Here is a 15,123-nt window from a genome sequence, read left to right as displayed (position 1 = left end):
TCTATTATAATTCTATTCTATTCTAGTTCCATTCTATTCTAGTTACACCAACATCTACATATGTATTAATACAATTCTCCTCTCTGCCAGGTACACCAAGATGAAGACAGCCACCAACATCTACATATTTAACCTGGCTCTGGCTGACTTCCTGGTCCTCGCTACCTTACCCTTCCAGGGAACAGACGTTTTCCTGGGCTTCTGGCCGTTCGGTAACGCCCTCTGCAAGGCCGTGGTCTCCATCGACTACTACAACATGTTTACCAGCACCTTTACTCTGACCGTGATGAGCATGGATCGCTACGTGGCCGTGTGCCATCCGGTCAAGGCCCTGGACATGAGGACGCCCCACAAGGCCAAGGTGGTCAACATCTGCGTGTGGGTCCTGGCGTCGGCGATTGGGGTACCAGCCATGGTGTTGGGAGATGTGGAGGTGGAGGTCGAACATAACAGTAGGTTATATTGGGTGTCTGTCCTGTCTGTCCTGTCCTGTCTGTCTGTCTGTCTGTCTGTCCTGCCTGTCCTGTCTGTCCTGTCCTGTCTGTCTGTCTGTCTGTCTGTCTGTCTGTCTGTCTGTCCGTCCGTCCGTCCGTCCGTCCGTCTGTCTGTCTGACCCTCAGTCTGACCTCTGTGTTCATCTATATTCAGATTCTCTCTCAATTTAATTCAATTTCAGTTGTAACAGTGTGCAAATAGTTAAAGTACATGGGTTCTTGTTCTTCACTGGTCGCCCTTTTCTTGTGGCAACAGGTCACAAATCTTGCTGCTGTGATGGCACACTGTGGAATTTCACCCAGTAGATATGGGAGTTAGTCAAAATTGGATTTGTTTTTGAGTTCTTTTTGGGTCTGTTGTAATCTGAGGGAAATATGTGTCTCTAATATGGTCATACAGGAGGTTAGGAAGTGCAGCTCAGTTTCCACCTCATTTTGTGGGCAGTGAGCACATAGCCTGTCTTCTCTTGAGAGCCAGGTCTGCCTTCGGTGGCCTTTCTCAATAGCAAGGCTATGCTCACTGAGTCAGTCACGGTGTACTCTCTGTTTAGGGCCAAATAGCTTTCTAGTTTGTTCTGTTTTTTTGTTAATTCTTTCCAATGTGTCAAGTAATGGTCTTTTTGTTTTCTCATGATTTGATTGGGTTTAATTGTTTTGCTGTCCTGGGGCTCTGTGGGGTCTGGTTGTGTTTGTGAACAGAGCCCCAGGACCAGCTTGCTTAGGGGACTCTTCTCCAGGTTCATCTCTCTGTAGGTGATGGCTTTGTTATGGAATGTTTGGGAATAACTTCCTTTTAAGTGGTTGTAGAATTTAACGTCTCTTTTCTGGATTTTGATCATTAGCGGGTATCGGCCTAAATCTGCTCTGCATGCATTATTTTGTGTTTTACGTTGTACACAGAGGATATTGTTTACAAAATTCTGCATTCAGAGTCTCTATTTGGTGTTTTTCCCATTTTGTGAATTATTGGTTGGTGAGCGGACCCCAGACCTCACAACCATAAAGGGCAATGGGTTCTATGATTGATCCAAGTATTTTTAGCCAGATCCTAATTGGTATGTTGCATTTTATGTTCCTTTTGATGGCATAGAGGGCCCTTTGTATTTGTGGTCCTGGCAACTGGACCTTTTTTTGGAACACCATTATTTTTTGTCTTACTTCTATACAGAAGATCTAGGTGCTGCTGTAGGCCCTCCTTCATTGGTGACAGAAGCACCAGATCATCAGCAAACAGTAGACATTTGACTTCAGATTCTAGCAGGGTGAGGCCGGGTGCTGCAGACTGTTCTAGTGCCCTCGCCAAATTGTTTAAATGTATGTTGAAGAGGGTGGGGCTTAAGCTGCATCCCTGTCTCACCCCATGGCCCTGTGGAAAGAAATTTGTGGGTGTTTTTTTTGCCAATTTTTTGTTGTTTGTGTACAGGTTATTTTTGAACAGTGTATGTTTTACCCCCAACACCACTTTCCATCAGTTTGTATAGCAGACCCTCATGCCAAATTGAATCGAAGGCTTTTTTGAAAACAACAAGGGGAGGCAGGTAGCCTAGTGGTTAATGGGGATCCTAACATAATATCAAATATTAAATCCCTTTTAGACAACTTCCTGGGAAAAAACATGCAAATTTGGCAGTTGAAAACCTAAACAGTTTATTGACCTCTCAGCTTCCCTATCAAAAAATAAAATTAAAACAACAATGGTTTGGTTTATGTTTGGCATTCACCGTCCACACCCTTATTGAAAAACAAACAAACTAAAACAAAGCTTCCAATGTGGGATTTATATTTATATTTCATATAACAAGAAGAAGTGATGCAGTCAGTCTCTCATCAACTCTTACCTAAGAGAGACTGGCATGCATAGCATTTATACAGTATTATATATCTGTCCTCTGATTATAATGAAGAGCAATACGTGCCACTCTGTTCTGGGCCAGCTGCAGCTTAACTAGGTCTTTCCTTGCAGCACTGGACCACACGACTGGACAATAATCAAGATTAGACAAAACTAGAGCCTGCAGGACTTGCTTTTTGGAATGTGATGTCAAAAATGCAGAGCATCTCTTTATTAAGAACAGACCTCTCCCCATCTTTACAACCATTGAATCAATATGTTTTGACCATAACTGTGTTTACAATCTAAGGTAATTTAGTCTCCTCAACTTATTCAATAGCCACACCATTAATTACCAGATTCAGTTGAGGTCTAGAACTTAGGGAATGCTTTGTTCCTGAGCTCCTGACTGGTGCAGCAATCTAAGGCACTGCCTCTCAGTGTCAAATCCAGGCTGCATATCACAACCAGCTGTGATTTGGAATCCCAAAGGGCGGTGCACAGTTTGGCAGGTGTAGAACATAATTGGAAAGAATAATTTGTTTTTAACTGACTTGCCTAGTTAAATAAAGGTAACATACATGATTTGTACCAAATACAAATGCTCTTAGTTTTAGAGATGTTCAGGACCAGTTTATTACTGGCCACCCATTCCAAAACAGACTGCAACTCTTTGTTAATTAAGTCTACCCCCTCCTTTTTCGAACATTCTGTTAAAAATCGCGCAACTTTTCAGCGTCCTGCTACTCATGCCAGGAATATAGTATATGCATATGATTAGTATGTGTGGATAGAAAACACTCTGAAGTTTCTAAAACTGGTTAAATCACGGCTGTGACTATAACAGATCGTGTGTTTCATCGAAAAGAGCAAGATAAACTGCTCTCTGAAAGCTAAAAAATATTTCCATGCGTCACTTTCATGGGTTGTTAAAAGGGCACAAAATTAATTATCGACTTGCATGCAATTCCTACAGATTCCACACGATGTCGCCATTGTCGTCATTTTCCAGGGACTTTTTTCTTGGTAAATCCAACTAACTGGATTCAATTTCTTCCGGTCTCCACCAGGATGTTTTGAATGTGCACATTGGCAGCCATTGATTTGAAAACGAGGAGCTATTGAATATACATCGCCCTGTAATCATTTTGATAGATTATAAACGTTTACTAATACCTAAAGTTGGATTACAAAAGTATTTCGAAGTGTTTTGTGAAAGTTTATCGTCGACTTTTTTAATTTTAAAAAATGACGCAGCGTTTAAAAACAATGTTTTTTTCTGAATGACACAGCTTCCATAGAAAGCTATTTTGGGTATATATGGACCGATTTAAACGAAAAAAAGACCCAATAGTGATGTTTATGGGGCATATAGGAGTGCCAAGAAAGAAGCTCGTCAAAGGTAATGAATGTTTTATATTTTATTTCTGCGTTTTGTGTAGCGCCGGCTAAGCTATATCTTTGTTTACATCGCATTCAGGCATTTTGGGGTGTTGCATGCTATCAGATAATAGCTTCTCATGCTTTCGCCGAAAAGCATTTTAAAAATCTGACTTGTTGGCTAGGTTCACAACGAGTGTAGCTTTAATTCAATACCCTGCATGTGAATTTTGATGAACGTTTGAGTTTTAACGAGTACATTTAGCATTTAGCGTAGCGCATTTGCATTTCCAGGTGTCTACTTGAGACATCTGCGTCTCAAGTAGGAGCAAGAAGTTAAGGGTTTCAGTGACTTCATTAGTTGTGGTTGTTGATGCGTATATGGTTGAAACATCAGCATACATGGTGCTTTGTTTAATGCCAGTGGCAGGTCATTGGTAAAAATAGAAAAGAGTAGAGGGCCTAGAGAGCTGCCCTGCAGTACACCACACTTTAGATGTTTGACATTTTAGAACTTCCATTAAAGAAAACCCTTTGAGTTCTTTTAGATAGATAGATCTGAATCCACAATATTTCAGAAGTTGAAAAGCCATAACACATACGTTGTTTTTCAACCACAGGTTATGGTCAATAATATCAAAAGCTGCACTGAAATCTAACATTACAGATCCCACAATCTTCTAATGATCAATTTCTTTCCACCAAGCTTCAGTCATTTGTATCAGTGCAGTACATGTTGAGTGCCCTTCTCTATAAGCATGCTGAAAGTCTGTTGTTAACCTCTTGAGTCTATAGGGGCGCTATTTCATTATTGGATAAAAAAACGTGCCCGTTTTAAGCGCAATATTTTGTCACGAAAAGATGCTCGACTATGCATAGAATTGACAGCTTTGGAAAGAAAACAGTCTAACGTTTCCAAAACTGCAAAGATATTATCGGTGAGTGCCACAGAACTCATTCTACAGGCGAAACCAAGATGAAACGTCAAACAGGAAATGAGCAGAATCTCTGAAGCTCTGTTTTCAAATGTCTCCTTATATGGCTGTGAATGCAGCAGGAACGACCCTGCGCTTTCTGTCGTTTCTTCAAGATGTCTGCAGCATTGTGACGTATTTGTAGGCATATCATTGGAAGATTGGCCATAAGAGACTACATTTTCCAGGGGTCCGCCCGGTGTCCTTTGCCTAAATTCGTGCGTAATCTCCAGTTGCGGTCATTTTCTCCTGGGATTCAGAACAGAAGCACACTTCCACGAAGGATATATCATTGAATAGATATGTGAAAAACACCTTGAGGATTGGTTCTAAACAACGTTTGCCATGTTTCAGTCGATATTATGGAGTTAATTTGGAAAAAATATAATTTTCCTCCACTCCAACACTAACTTTACAAAATTCAAACTCACAATGCTTTAGCCAGGAAATGCCAACAGACATTTCCTGTCTTCATTATTATTATTTTTTTATGCATGAATACGATGGCTTACTGTTTGTTGTGGGCATTTCCTGCTTAAGTTTGCCCACTTTGCCATAATTGGTTTTGTGATGAATAAGCCGTCTGATTCGATAAAAGATGGAGTTGAATTTGTCTTTCTGCCCATAATTTCATTTAAAGAACTCCAAAGTTGTTTTTCCATCATTCTTTATATCATTGATCTTGGCTTCATAATACAGTTTCTTCTTCTTTGTGTTGAGTTTAGTCACATAATTTCTCGATTTGCAGTTAGTCAGCCAGTCAGATGTGCAACCCGATTCATTAAACACTCCTGTTGCCCCTTCTCTTTCAACCATACAGTTGTTCAATTCCTCATCAATTAATGGAGACTTAATAAACTCAGCAAAAAAAGAAACATCCCTTTTTCAGGACCCTGTCTTTCAAAGATAATTTGTAAAAAATTCAAATAACAACACAGATCTTCATTGTAAAGGGTTTAAACACTGTTTCCCATGCTTGTTCAATGAACCATGAACAATTAACGAACATGCACCTGTGGAATGGTCGTTAAGACACTAACAGCTTACAGATGGTAGGCAATTAAGGTCACAGTTATGAAAACTTAGGACACTAAAGAGGCCTTTCTACTGACTCTGAAAAACACCAAAAGAAAGATGTCCAGGGTCCCTGCTCATCTGCATTAACGTGCTTCAGGCATGCTGCAAGGAAGCATGAGGACTGCAGATGTGGCCAGGGCAATAAATTGCGATGTCCATACTGTGAGATGCCTCAGACAGCGCTACAGGGAGACAGGGAGGACAGCTGATCGTACTTGCAGTGGCAGACCACGTGTAACAATACCTGCACAGGATCGGTACATCCGAACATCACATCTGCAGGACAGGTACAGGATGGCAACAACAACTGTCTGAGTTACACCAGGAATTCTCAATCCCTCCATCAGTGCTCGGACTGTCCACAATAAGCTGAGAGAGCCTGGACTGACGGCTTGTAGGCCTGTTGTAAGGCAGGTCCTCACCAGAAATCACCGGCAACAATGTTGCCTATGGGCAAAAACCCACCTTCACTGGACCAGACAGGACTGGCAAAAAGTGCTCTTCACTGACAAGTTGTGGTTTTGTTGTTTTGTTGTCATTGCAGGCAGGGTCAATGCTATGTGTTACAGGGAAGACATCCTCCTCCCTCATGTGGTACCCTACCTGCAGGCTCATCCTGACATGACCTTCCAGCATGACAATGCCACCAGCCATACTGCTCGTTCTGTGCATAATTTCCTGCAAGACAGGAATGTCAGTGTTCTGCCATGGCCAGCGAAGAGTACGTCTGGGACCATTTGGATCAGAGGGTGAGGGCTAGGGCCATCCCTCCCAGAAATGTCCTGGAACATTCAGGTGCCTTGGTAACATCTCACAGGAAGACCTGGCAAATCTGGTGCAGTCCATGAGGAGGAGATGCACTGCTGTACTTAATGCAGCTGGTGGCCACACCAGATACTGACTGTTATTTTGGATTTTGACCCTGACCTTTGTTCAGGGACACATTATTCCATTTCTGTTTGTCGGCGTGTCTGTGGAACTCGTTCATTTTTTTTTCTCAGTTGTTGAATCTTGTTCTGTTCATACAAATATGTACACATGTTAAGTTTGCGGAAAATAAATCAAATATATATATTTTTTGCTGAGTTTAGTTCTAACAGTTAGTTTCTTAATAAGTGTATGTAAACTTCCGACTTCAACTGTAGATTAATATGGGCTATTTTCATCCGTTTCCTGGGTAGCTAGTCAGAGATAGACATAATATTGAAAAGAGCAGACAAAGCAAGAGAAGGATGTCTATACATTCAGCAGTCCATTAATCAATTTGTGTGTGAGTGTGTGTGTGTGTGTGTGTGTGTGTGTGTGTGTGTGTGTGTGTGTGTGTGTGTGTGTGTGTGTGTGTGTGTGTGTGTGTGTGTGTGTGTGTGTGTGTGTGTGTGTGTGTGTGTGTGTGTGTGTGTGTGCGCTGCAGGGGTTGAAGCTATAAACCATAGGCTTGGCTCTCTCATCCCTTCCAGGCTTTTGGGAGGAGGACAGAAGACGGAAGCAATGTCTCCACGCGCTCTGGCATCTTTCATGGATATGTTTCCTCTTTTGGTGCAGGATAGTTGAGGAAAAGTTCTTGGCACTTTCCAGAACAGCTACCTTGTCCTTGAACCTCAGGAACTTGACCACTATTGGCCTGGGCCAGCGGTGGGATTTCAAGTCCTGGGGGCGCACTCCACCTCATCTTCAATTTCTTTGCAACTGCACATGGGGACAAAGATCGTACTTTTTGGAGAAATGTCCACTGGTCTGATGAAAAGAAAATAGAACTGTCTGGCCATAATGACCATTGTTATGTTTGGAGGAAAAAGGGGGAGGCTTGCAAGCCAAAGAACACCATCCCAACCATGAAGCACAGGGGTGGCAGCATCATGTTGTGGGGGTGGCAGCATCATGTTGTGGGGGTGCTTTGCTGCAGGAGGGACTGGTGCACTTCACAAAATAGATGGCATCATGAGGAGTGAAAATTATGTGGATATATTGAAGCAACATCTCAAGACATCAGTAAGGAAGTTAAAGCTTGGTTGCAAATGGTCTTCCAAATGGACAATGACCCCAAGCATACTTCCAAAGTCAAGGTGTTGGAGTGGCCATCACAAAGCCCTGACCTCAATCCTAGGATATTTGTGGGCAGAACTGAAAAGTGTGTGTGAGCAAGGAGGCCTACAAACCTGACTCAGTTACACCAGCTCTGTCAGGAGGAACGGGCCAAAATTGTAATATGATATATCTACTGTGGTATACAGTGTCTGAATGACATCTACTGTGGTATACAGTGTCTGAATGACATCTACTGTGATATACAGTGTCTGAATGACATATCTACTGTGGTTTACAGTGTCTGAATGACATCTACTGTGGTTTACAGTGTCTGAATGACATATCTACTGTGGTATACAGTGTCTGAATGACATATCTACTGTGGTATACAGTGTCTGAATGACATATCTACTGTGGTTTACAGTGTCTGAATGACATATCTACTGTGGTTTACTATACAGTGGTTTACAGTGTCTGAATGACATATCTACTGTGCTATACAGTGTCTGAATGACATATCTACTGTGGTTTACAGTGTCTGAATGACATATCTACTGTGGTTTGCAGTGTCTGAATGACATATCTACTGTGCTATACAGTGTCTGAATGACATATCTACTGTGGTATACAGTGTCTGAATGACATATCTACTGTGGTATACAGTGTCTGAATGACATATCTACTGTGGTTTACAGTGTCTGAATGACATATCTACTGTGGTATACAGTGTCTGAATGACATATCTACTGTGGTATACAGTGTCTGAATGACATCTACTGTGGTTTACAGTGTCTGAATGACATATCTACTGTGGTTTACAGTGTCTGAATGACATGTTTACTGTAAACTGTTTAATGTAATGTATTTTTAAATGCCATAATATCTGACTCTTACAGGTCCATGCTCTACCACATCTGTAGAGTACGACCTTTCCTCACACAGGAAGAGGAACATTCCGTAGAGTACGAACCTACCTCACACAGGATAAGGAACATCCGTAGAGTACGACCCTACCTCACACAGGAAGAGGAACATCTGTAGAGTACGACACTACCTCACACAGGAAGAGGAACATCAGTAGAGTACGACCCTACCTCACACAGGAAGAGGAACATCCGTAGAGTACGACCCTACCTCACACAGGAAGTGGTGCAGGTCCTAATCCAGCCACTTGTCGTCAATTACATTTTACAGTTAATATAAGTAGGTGTCATCTCCAGAGTGGTGATGGTGATGAAGTGGTGTTCACCCATGGAGGGATGGAGGGATGGAGGGATGGAGGGATGGTGGGATGGATAGGTGTTCACCCATGGAGGGATGGATGGAGTGATGGATAGGTGTTCACCCATGGAGTGATGGATAGGTGTTCACCCATGGTGGGATGGATAGGTGTTCACCCATGGTGGGATGGATAGGTGTTCACCCATGGTGGGATGGATAGGTGTTCACCCATGGAGGGATGGAGGGAGGGATGGATAGGTGTTCACCCATGGTGGGATGGATAGGTGTTCACCCATGGTGGGATGGAGGGAGGGATGGATAGGTGTTCACCCATGGAGGGATGGATAGGTGTTCACCCATGGAGGGATGGAGGGAGGGATGGATAGGTGTTCACCCATGGTGGGATGGATAGGTGTTCACCCATGGAGGGATGGATTGGTGTTCACCCATGGAGGGATGGATATGTGTTCACCCATGGTGGGATGGAGGGAGGGATGGATAGGTGTTCACCCATGGAGGGATGGAGGGATGGATATGTGTTCACCCATGGTGGGATGGAGGGAGGGATGGATAGGTGTTCACCCATGGAGGGATGGATAGGTGTTCGCCCATGGTGGGATGGAGGGAGGGATGGATAGGTATTCACCCATGGTGGGATGGAGGGAGGGATGGATAGGTGTTCACTCATGGTGGGATGGATATGTGTTCACCCATGGAGGGATGGATAGGTGTTCACCCATGGTGGGATGGATAGGTGTTCACCCATGGAGGGATGGATAGGTGTTCACCCATGGAGGGATGGAGGGAGGGATGGATAGGTGTTCACCCATGGTGGGATGGATAGGTGTTCACCCATGGTGGGATGGATAGGTGTTCACCCATGGAGGGATGGATAGGTGTTCACCCATGGTGGGATGGATAGGTGTTCACCCATGGTGGGATGGATAGGTGTTCACCCATGGAGGGATGGATAGGTGTTCACCCATGGTGGGATGGATAGGTGTTCACCCATGGTGGGATGGATAGGTGTTCACCCATGGAGGGATGGATAGGTGTTCACCCATGGTGGGATGGAGGGAGGGATGGATAGGTGTTCACCCATGGAGGGATGGATAGGTGTTCACCCATGGTGGGATGGAGGGAGGGATGGATAGGTGTTCACCCATGGAGGGATGGATATGTGTTCACCCATGGTGGGATGGATAGGTGTTCACCCATGGTGGGATGGATAGGTGTTCACCCATGGAGGGATGGATAGGTGTTCACCCATGGTGGGATGGAGGGAGGGATGGATAGGTGTTCACCCATGGAGGGATGGATATGTGTTCACCCATGGTGGGATGGATAGGTGTTCACCCATGGTGGGATGGATAGGTGTTCACCCATGGAGGGATGGATAGGTGTTCACCCATGGTGGGATGGATAGGTGTTCACCCATGGTGGGATGGATAGGTGTTCACCCATGGTGGGATGGATAGGTGTTCACCCATGGTGGGATGGATAGGTGTTCACCCATGGAGGGATGGAGGGAGGGATGGATAGGTGTTCACCCATGGAGGGATGGATAGGTGTTCACCCATGGTGGGATGGATAGGTGTTCACCCATGGTGGGATGGAGGGAGGGATGGATAGGTGTTCACCCATGGTGGGATGGATAGGTGTTCACCCATGGAGGGATGGATAGGTGTTCACCCATGGTGGGATGGAGGGAGGGATGGATAGGTGTTCACCCATGGTGGGATGGAGGGAGGGATGGATAGGTGTTCACCCAAGGTGGGATGGATATGTGTTCACCCATGGTGGGATGGATAGGTGTTCACCCATGGAGGGATGGATAGGTGTTCACCCATGGAGGGATGGATAGGTGTTCACCCATGGAGGGATGGAGGGAGGGATGGATAGGTGTTCACCCATGGAGGGATGGAGGGAGGGATGGATAGGTGTTCACCCATGGAGGGATGGATAGGTGTTCACCCATGGTGGGATGGAGGGATGGATGGAGGGATGGATGGAGTGATGGAGGGATGGAAGGAGGGATGGAGTGATGGATATGTGTTCACCCATGGTGGGATGGAGGAATGGATGGAGGGATGTAGGGAGGGAGTGATTGACCCTAACTGATGCTGGGATGATTGGTACCTGGCGACTGGGTATTGAGCCCAGTAACAGGCAGAGCAGACGCCCCGAGACCGACCTGTGTGTGTGTGTGTGTGTGTGTGTGTGTGTGTGTGTGTGTGTGTGTGTGTGTGTGTGTGTGTGTGTGTGTGTGTGTGTGTGTGTGTGTGTGTGTGTGTGTGTGTGTGTGTGTGTGTGTGTGTGTGTGTGTGTGTTTGTGTCAAACCAACAGGTCACTGAGTGGGAGGACACAGAGAGATGAGAAATTGATTCCAATAAGGCTTTTCTAAATGACAGAGCTCTGGTGAGATAACGCTCCATTTTGCAGAGATGAGAGGGTCGCCAACAATGAAATGAAAGAGCGCAGATAGACAGAGAGAGAGGGTGGGGAGAGAGAGCAGGCAGAGAGAGAGCAGGGAGAGAGAGAGGGTGGGGAGAGAGCAGGGGAGAGAGAGGGGTGGGGAGAGAGAGAGAGAGAGAGAGAGCAGGGAGAGAGAGGGGTGGGGAGAGAGAGAGAGCGGGGAGAGAGAGAGAGAGAGAGAGAGAGAGAGAGAGAGAGAGAGAGAGCAGGGGGAGAGAGAGAGGGAGCAGGGAGAGAGAGGGGTGGGGAGAGAGAGAGCGGAGAGAGAGAGAGAGAGAGCAGGGGGATAGAGAGAGAGAGAGAGAGAGAGAGAGAGAGAGAGAGAGATTGCAGGGAGAGAGAGGTTGGAGAGAGAGAGATATAACTGTAACTCTCAAAGGATAATGTTTCTGTTCCTTGAAGTGTTAGCAGACTCTGTTCAAAGACAAATGTCCAATACCCAGCTTTACCAAGCTGCGCTGTTTATCCATGGGATCAGTATTTTTCATCCTAGTGTAATACTCTGTGCGTCATTCCTGATAGTCTCACGGCACTAAGAAAATTGATTCATAGATTTCACTTCCCAATGTAAAGTTGACTGTAGCTACTGTATAGGAAAATGACTTTGGAAAGCAGGCTAGATAGGGTTTTTTGAAAGGGGGGTGGGGGTTGAAAGGGGGGTGGGGGTTGAAAGGGGGGTGGGGGTTGAAAGGGGGGTGGGGTTGAAAGGGGGGGGGGGGGGTTGAAAGGGGGGTGGGGGTTGGGGGGGGGGGGGTCATAATCACACCAAAGAGAAAGAAAGAGTCTTCTTCTAAATATCAATGATGTGAAGTGTTTATTTTTTAAATAGCAACTAATAAATTGTCTTTTGAAGTTCAGGATTGCTTCCTTCAGCTGCCAGGGTTTGTTAAAAACAATTCCACTGAACTGAATTTAGCTTTTGTAATTAAACAGCTATAGGATCTTTCTGAGTTTTCCCAGCTGCTCGGGTTTTAGAGAGGCAGTTTTGAAAGGCAGGCTGTGGAAATGTCTGAGCAAATGTCAGAGATTAAGAGATTATACCTCGAGGGAGGGGGGGGGGGACCAGAATGACTCCATTTTGGATTTGTGCGATGGAATTTATTTCTATGTTGCATGGTTTTGTGAATGAAAGTTAATCCACAATAGAATATATTGTTTAAGTGTCCATATGTCTACGGGACCTGTGTTTTCAAAGAGATTGGGTTATTCTGTCCTCTCATTCCTATAATAAACCCTCTGTCCTATAGACATGAGGGTTGTTGAGCAACAAAACCGACGTGTGCACAACTACGGGGCAAAACTGACGGGGCAAAACTGACTGGGCAAAACTGACGGGGCAAAACTACGGGGCAAAACTGAAAACTACGGGGCAAAACTACGGGGCAAAACTGACGGGGCAAAACTGACGGGGCAAAACTACGGGGCAAAACTGACAGGGCAAAACTACGGGGCAAAACTGACAGGGCATAACTACGGGGCAAAACTGACGGGGCAAAACTATGGGGCACAACTGACGGGTCACAACTACGGGGCAAAACTGACGGGGCACAACTACGGGGCAAAACTGACGGGGCAAAACTACGGGGCAAAACTGACGTGGCAAAACTACGGGGCAAAACTACGGGGCAAAACTGACGGGGCAAAACTGATGGGGATGGCTTAGATTGTTGACGACATTTTAACTATATTTCATCTCCAAAATGTTTATTAAAAACATAAATGCATTTGCACAATGAGTACTTCTTGTCTCTCAAATACATCGTTACAGTTGTCGGTTAGCTAGCTAGCGAATTTGGATTCATATTAGCATATAGACGTGACAGTCAAAACAAAGACATGGTATCAAGAACAAGATACAACTCGCTGAAATAAACCTCCTACGATCCCGGCAGCTTCTTGTCCGTGTTGCTAACTACTTCAGAAAGTATTCATACCCTCTTGACTTTAAATGATTTTATTTCACCCTTTATTTAACCAGGTAGGCCAGTTGAAAACAAGTTATTTTTAAACTGCGACCTGGCCAAGATAAAGCAAAGCAGTGCGACTCAAACAACAACACAGAGTTACACATGGAATAAACAAACATACAGTCAATAACACAATAGAAAATCTGTATACAGTGTGTGCAAATGTAGTAAGGAGGTAAGGCAATAACTAGGCCATAGTTGCGAAGTAATTACAATTTAGCAGATCAACACTGGAGTGATAGATGTGCAGATGATGATGTGCAAGTAGAAATACTGGTGTGCAAAAGAGCAGAAAAAAACAAAACAAATATGGGGATGAGGTAGGTAGTAGGTTGAATGGGCTATTTACAGATGGGCTATTTACAGATGGGCTGTGTACAGCTGCAGCGATCGGTAAACTGCTCTGACAGCTGATGCTTAAAGTTAGTGAGGGAGATATGTCTCCAACTTCAGGGATTTTTGCAATTCATTCCAATTCGTTCCAGTCCAGACAATCATGTCCTAACCCTTACATTAACCCTCATGTCTTAACCCTCGCATTAACCCTCATGTCCTAACCCTCATGTCCTAACCCTCATGTCCTAACCCTCATGTCCTAACCCTCATGTCCTAACCCTTACATTAACCCTCATGTCCTAACCCTCATGTCCTAACCCTCATGTTAACCCTCTGTCCTAACCCTCATGTCCTAACCCTCACATTAACCCTCTGTCCTGTCTCCCTCCCAGGTTTAGAGTGTACTGTAGTCCTCCCAGACCCTCGTAGCTAATGGGACGCTATGTCCAACCTTAACCTTAACCCCTATGTCCTGTTTCTAACCCTAACCATGTCTCCTGTCTCTCTCCTAGGTATAGAGTGTAACATAGTCCTCCCAGACCCCCGTAGCTACTGGGACCCGGTGTTCGGCACCTGCGTCTTCCTCTTTTCCTTCCTCATCCCAGTTACCATCATCAGTGTCTGCTACAGCCTGATGGTCAATCGCCTTCGCAGCGTCCGCATCCTGTCCGGCTCCAAGGAGAAGGACCGTAACCTTCGCCGCATCACCCGCATGGTCCTGGTCGTAGTGGCAGCCTTCGTGGTCTGCTGGACCCCCATCCAGATCATGGCTCTGGCCCAGTTGCTGGGCTTCAACCTGGGTAGCCTCCTCACCATGGCCCTGATGCACTTCTGTATCGCGCTGGGCTACGTCAACAGCAGTCTCAACCCAGTCCTCTACGCCTTCCTGGACGAGAACTTCAAGAGGTGCTTCAGGGAGTTCTGCCACCCGGGTCCGTTCCGCCTGGACAGCCGGCAGCAGTCTGGTCGGATGAGGAGCATCGCCCGGGAAGTTGCCTACAACTGCAAAACGGCGGACGGGAATACAAACCCCGCATGACTAGGCGTGGAGCTGCCCCTGGTCTGCCAGGAGCCCCAGAACAATCACCACCAAGGGACAGGGAACTCCAACACAGAGCTCACGCAGATCACTACCCTCTAGCAGCGCGTCGGCCCCCTGGGCTGGGGCCGAACGGGGACGGGCCAGGGTAGGGGCAGAGCCTGGGGGCCAGAGGTAGCCCGGGGCAGGGGCAGAGCCTGGGGGCCAGAGGTAGCCCGGGGCAGGGGCAATGTGCGAATGGCCTGGTTGGTGCCTGACCCGGATCTGTGCCGGAGCGAACAGCAGGGTCATGTATTCTAACAG

The 15,123-nt window shown here is 45.7% G+C and overlaps 1 protein-coding gene across 2 annotated transcripts in view; it reads left to right on the top strand.

The window, feature by feature from the left end:
- The window catches only part of LOC139367793 (nociceptin receptor-like), a 65,803-nt gene extending 50,983 nt beyond the window's left edge, over nt 1-14,820 (top strand). Inside the window, exons 3-5 of one of the 2 annotated variants that reach the window (XM_071106128.1) lie at nt 91-439; nt 4,463-4,472; nt 14,294-14,820. In XM_071106128.1, the coding sequence (XP_070962229.1) occupies nt 91-439; nt 4,463-4,472; nt 14,294-14,820 (886 nt within the window). Of the gene's footprint in view, nt 1-90; nt 453-4,462; nt 4,473-14,293 lie in introns of both variants that reach the window. The other variant, XM_071106127.1, reaches the window with a different exon arrangement.
- Nucleotides 14,821-15,123: the final 303 nt, after the last annotated feature.

Source organism: Oncorhynchus clarkii, chromosome 16 (genome assembly GCF_045791955.1).
Source record: "Oncorhynchus clarkii lewisi isolate Uvic-CL-2024 chromosome 16, UVic_Ocla_1.0, whole genome shotgun sequence".
Classification (NCBI taxonomy): domain Eukaryota; kingdom Metazoa; phylum Chordata; class Actinopteri; order Salmoniformes; family Salmonidae; genus Oncorhynchus; species Oncorhynchus clarkii.
This window is presented reverse-complemented; position numbering and strand designations above follow the sequence as displayed.